Here is a 6,161-nt window from a genome sequence, read left to right on the forward strand (position 1 = left end):
ATTTCAAACGTTTTTAAAAGTGAGGCCAAATTTCGAGTGGGTCATTAAATAGGAGTCATCCGTACGAATTTCTCATACATAACAAGCATAAATTTTGAAATATATATAATTGTGAATCATAATATCATATCATCCATGTTTATATATATATATTTGCTATACAACATTTTTTTTTTTGGAAAATATTATTTGTCTAAGTATGTATTTACAAATAACATGATGATCGTAACAGAAAAAAATATATTATTTCGCAAGTAACTAAAATATATTGAATGAATATGATAAAATTCATAATGGCTGAATACATAAAACAATAAAAATGGAATGATATATATAAATATAGTACATATATTAGAAGATTATATTAGTTTAATAATATCATTTATATCTTTTTTTTATTCTTACTATATTTTTTAGTACAACTTAAATTGTTTTACTTGTGACTAATACACGATATAATGAGCTAAAGAAGTGTACATGGTACATATGAGATACATATGAAGTTATTTATGGATGTCATAATCCAAGTAAATATATTAGAATTAATTGAAGTCCTTAACAAATAATATCGAAGTCTTTAAGAGAATTTTTTTTTTTTTAAATGAGCATAATTCATGCGGCATATAGATATATGAATCTCTCTAACCCAATTATACTACAATGGTAACTAATAAAAAAATCTTTTACCATAAATGAAATAATCCCCATTATGGAAGGAATAAACTAAAATGATAAGAAAAACATCTGCTGAATTTTTTCTGCAGAAAATTGGTGTGAAATATACTTATTTTCAAATATAGAATAATCTTATTTATTTTCAAATATAGATAATGATAAGATAGATAATAAGAGACCAATAAAAATTGGTATTTCGTTATATTTAAAAATATTTTCAATAATTTTACGATTTAAAAATAATCTATTTTGCAATAACTATTAATTCATAATTTTCATGTATAAAAATTTAAATGCACAAATTTATATAATATTAAAGACATGACGCATTTTCATTCACGAGTGATTTTCGATCTTGTCTTCTATTATCTCCATATATTATTACATAGTAATTATTCTTACTACAGTAAAATTTTGAGAAAAGACCAATACTACTATAGTAAAATTTTGAGAGAAGACCAATACTATTTAGGTGATTGTTGAGTTGATTTAAAATAGAATTAAGTAAAATAGTTATAAATCTCTGATGAAAAGTCTAAATCAACTCACTTATAATCTCTAAATCAACTCACTTATGAAAGATTATAGTTTTTAAATGGATACAATTATTGATTCAAAATTTTATTTGATACAACCTCCAAATAATAGAAATATAAAATGATTTCTTGCCTAAAATAAAAAAACAAATTAATCAAGAAAATTTCAAGTAAGCTGTTCCAACAATTAACAAGCCATGGTACTGCACAGGTAAACAATCTTAACAAAACCACTGCCTTGTACGAAGAGGCTTCTTTTTTTTTATATTCAGAAGTGTCCAGACTAACTTATACCAGATACCTTGATTAATCTAACAGATAAATCTGACTCTACAACACTTGAGTACTGAATGAATTCACAAGATATTAAATTCTTGATAAGTGACTACCATGAATTGAACTCATTCTTTCTAAATCCCTTATCTTTTTTTACCACTAACTTCTCAAAATCATCGGATTGCAGAAGGAAGGTCTTTCCTTTGCAGATTTCCACAGACAGGTTCTGAAAATGGCGAATTCATTTTTGTAATTTCGCCAAATCCGAACCTCCAAACCCAAGAGTTTTCCAGAAATTATAGGTGATGAATCCCTACTTTCGGTCGTCCGAATAAAATTAGGCACAATAGTAACAGTTCCAGCACAAAATCTACTAAAGTAAAGCTTTTTAGTTCAACCTTTAACAGTATAATAGGCAGTGAATGACTAGAAGGCTACTCCCAAAAATTAAAATGTAATTCAAAAGAGAAAACATTATCCTAAAATCTGACGATCAATCTAAGAATCAACCTGCATTACTTTGTATGCTATTTCTTTTTATATTCAAAATTCAGATGCACAATTATCATAAAATATTGAGACAAGACCACGATGAGGAAAATAAAACACAGAAGTTAGTTCATTAATGATTGACAAGAACCACCTGCTAATGATCAGTGTTTTGATTTCTTCTTAGATTTCGAGGATGTTTTGCCGTATGCCAGGTTCCTAAAGTGAGACAATTTAAGCTCAGCTTGACTTTGCTTTCTCCTGGCTTTCCGAGATAAATTGCCCTTGTTAACATTTTGATCCTCAGTTTGTACTTTGTCATTCTCATTGTCATCCAAAATGTGCATACTGGAGCCATTTTTCGACTTTTTCTTCCGGATATCTTTCTGTTCACCAAATTGTTTGCCTCTAAGGAGCTCCCTAGACCTCATTTTCAGGCGCTGTCTAGTACTATTTGGCATCTTCCATTCTTCCTTATAAGGGGCCAACTTTTTCATAGAAACAAACTGATTCAACTCCTTGTCATCCAATGCCAGGATTTCAGCAGTACTCAATCCATAACGATTAGGTCGTATTTTGGCATACTTAAACCTCGTCTTCAAGTCTCCGACTGTATCCTCGTAATCTAATTTATAATATTCCTCCATTATGGCTTCTTTAGCTTTTTTGTACAGAGATAATTTACGCTTCCTCTTTCTTTTTCCTTTTTCATCCTCATTGTCCTGTTCTTCATCTTCTTCATTATCTTCATTACTCATGTCACTATCAACTTTATGGCTTAAACTCCTTTGCCTAGCTGCTAAGAAGCCATCACCTAACTCAGAAGAAGCCCACCCTTTTGGCAATCCAAGCAACTCATCCTCTTTGTCGAAATCAGGTTTCTCGATCTCACCATCGCCTTCATCATCCATATCACTTCCAAACCCAGGATCAATGTCTTCTTTCTCATAATATTCTTCACTAAAAGCTGCTTTCATCATCCTGTCATACTCTTCTGGATCAAAATCCTCATCTAAATCTTTAATATCCAATAAGCAATTCTCGTCCTCCCTAAGTCCTGCTGTCTCCCTAATCTTCCTAAGCTTCTCTTTTACCTCCTCTTTCTTCAGATTTTTTAAATGCTTCAACTCCTCCTCCCTCTCTAATCTTGCAATCTCCATCCTCTCTTCCTTATTCTTTCGCTGCTCCTTCCTCGAATTCTTCTTTTTCCTAACTGACCCCTCAACGCTCCTACCATGCCCCCAAACGGTATCTCCTGCATTTTCTTGGAACCTGTATTCATATTCCTCTTGTTTTTCAATCTCTTCCTCATCCTCCGACAGCATGTTCAACTCCTCCTCCTCAACCTTTGTATCTTCACCGAGCCACAGTTTATTCTTAAAATACTGCTTCAAGAACTTTGCATCTTCATCCAATTGGTCATCCCCATCCCCAAAATACTCATCCAACTTCCTCTCAAATTCTTCATCCTTTTCCTCTTCCACCATACCTCTCTCCTTCACTTTTAACAATTCTTCCTCATCATCTTCGTCTTGCACTTCGGCTGCCTCCAAGAACGCCTTGCGTATCTCTTCTTGCTCCTTATCATAAACCTTCACATTTTTACTCTTCTCATCATTGAATTCAGGGCCCTCTTCGATCAAATGTTTTGCTACAACATCTTTCAAATACATACTACTTTTCTTCTTTTCTATTAAACTACCTTTGACGTCGTCACTTTCCTTGCCATGGCTGTCATCATCTGAATCGAAAAGCTTGGCCTCTTTCTGTTTAAGGGTCGGATCCTGCTTCTTTACCTTGATTAATGCATCGAAGAACTCCAAGTCCTTCCTAAAATTTTGGTTATCTTCTTCTGAGGAAGATGATTCAGATTCCGAGCTTTCTGATTCAGAGTCTTCAATTATACCCTTCTTCTTTAGCTCCTCTAAGCGCTGAAGATCCTCTCGCTTCTTATTATGCTCAAACTTTTTAGCATACTCCCGATTAATTTCTATCTTTGAGTTGTCATTGTCAGAATCACTTCCATCAAATAATCGTAGACCCATTGTTTCTGCAAAAAAAAAAAAAAAATGCTTCAAATTAGGATTTTGCACGAGTACTATACATATTGAGTACTACAAGTATATGTAAAAAAAAAAAGGTGTAGATTGACACAAATTGGCATGGTTTTAGACCCTCAATTTTTCAATGTTATGCAAATTTTGTCCGTAACAAGCAACAATATGCAGAAAGCAGATCCTAGAGAGAGAGAGAAAGAAAAAAAAGACAGTGATGGAAAAGGGCTCACCGGCGTGCGACTGCGGCGACTCGACGAACGTACGACGGAGGTGCAGCACCGGAGCAAAGCGGTCGGAGGGAGGCGGCGCTGTTGCTCAGCGAGACGAGAGAGTGAGAGATAGAGAAGGACGCGTGAGATAGGGCTACCGTGAGCGGCGAGGGAGAGAGTTTGAGTGAGAGCGGTATCTGATTTCCTAATTTTTTTTCTCTTTTCTTTTTCAAAAACTTCATTAACACATAAATATATATATAGTTGCCTAAATTATACAAAATGCTAAACATCCCTAAACATTGTATTTTATGTCAAAATTACCCTAAAATTTTCAAATATATCAAAAATGCCCTTTAAACTTTTTTTAAGAAAATCACAAATACTCTTATCATTAGTTTTGCATGAAAACTCTAAAGCCAATTGGATCGCAAATATTGTTTCATGAGTATGCATATTAAATATGCGAAATTCAATTATGTGAGATATTTAGCATCTCTATTTAGATATTCCCAATAATTATTCTCTGAAAATTAAATGCATATATATATATATTTGTTTGTTTTACAAGTTTTTGTATTAAGATTTATATGTTCGGTAGAAAATATTTATGAAGTTAACCAAAATTTAGAGAGGTACTATTTTCAATTATGTTTAAAAAATAAAAGTTTTAACTATTTATTTTCTACAACTTTTTTTCTCTTCTATTTGTATCTATTGTTTTTTTTTTTTATCAACGACATAAAAATTACATTTTAAATCCAAATATAAATTTCACCCTATATTTTTCATACAATTACATCCGTAGAAAATTGTTGTTATCTTTTTGGATTGAGATAAAATAAATATATCAATATATAAATCTTAATTACATTATAAATATACCAAAACCATCCAAGGTTTTAAAGTTTAATAATTAAGATCCACATGGATATTGCTTATGCACGATATATTTCTTTTAATGGAAAATCCATCTATGTCATTTGTTCATTTACTCCCTACTAGCATAAAAAAAAAAAAAAAAAAGAAACATCCTACGAGAAAAGTCAATTCATTACTACTATATTTCATTTTCATTACTATTAACAAAATGAGGGAATTTTTACAGAGATATAAAGCACCAAGTACTAACCCACTTATACACAACTTGAATGGGAATTATACTTTAATTTACAAAAGTCAAACTCATTGCTAACTATACAAAATAAGTGAACTATACAATATTCACGATTCCCTACAAAAAGGCTTACAAAATTAGAGTTATTAGATAACTACACCCATAGATGGTCCAACATCCCTTCCATAACTCAAGTATTTGCTTCACTTCTTAACACATCTCATATGAACCCATGTTTAAAAGTAGGATCTCGAATGGTAAAGATATAATCAATCAAATGTTGATCCTTCGTTATAATCCTTGGGGCTCAAACACGCTCTAATGTCAATAAGTCATTAATTGACATTATCTCATCATACAACATTTATCTTCTTCCAGCACTATCAGCGTCATGTTGAAAACAAGGCACAAGTTTGGCAATATGTGCAGTTGCATTTTAGCTCACTCATGGTTTCACATATTATTTCAACTAATGTCTTGCCTCTTTTTCTTTTCTTCTTATTTCTCCTATAAATTGGTTGTGTTTCACTATGAGATGTTGCACCCTTAAAATTGTTATTATTTTCATGTGGTCGAGGGATATAGCAACCAACTCTAGGAAATGAATCTCTTGAGTTTCTCCATTCATTGTCTCAACCACATCTTCAATGAAGGAAATCACAAACACAGATCTCCATGAGCAGCGGAAGTGGATCGTTCCAAATTCCATTCAGATTGAACACAACCAATTACAATCTAACCGAAAACTAACAAGTTATGCATATACAGAAATTACAACATGCTATACAAGATTCGAAGGATA

At 32.1% G+C, this 6,161-nt stretch overlaps 1 protein-coding gene across 1 annotated transcript; it reads right to left on the reverse strand.

Annotated features, from left to right (window-relative positions):
- Nucleotides 1–1,974: 1,974 nt before the first annotated feature.
- On the reverse strand, nucleotides 1,975–4,498 carry LOC120086248 (KRR1 family protein). Its single transcript, XM_039042797.2, has 2 exons — nucleotides 4,264–4,498; nucleotides 1,975–4,026 (listed from the first exon to the last, which is right to left on the reverse strand). The coding sequence occupies exon 2, from the start codon at nucleotides 4,019–4,021 to the stop codon at nucleotides 2,141–2,143; it is 1,881 nt and encodes a 626-aa protein (XP_038898725.1). The 5' UTR covers nucleotides 4,022–4,026; nucleotides 4,264–4,498; the 3' UTR covers nucleotides 1,975–2,140.
- Nucleotides 4,499–6,161: the final 1,663 nt, after the last annotated feature.

Source organism: Benincasa hispida, chromosome 9 (assembly GCF_027475165.1).
Source record: "Benincasa hispida cultivar pf3 chromosome 9, pf3_genome.v1.1, whole genome shotgun sequence".
Lineage (NCBI taxonomy): Eukaryota > Viridiplantae > Streptophyta > Magnoliopsida > Cucurbitales > Cucurbitaceae > Benincasa > Benincasa hispida.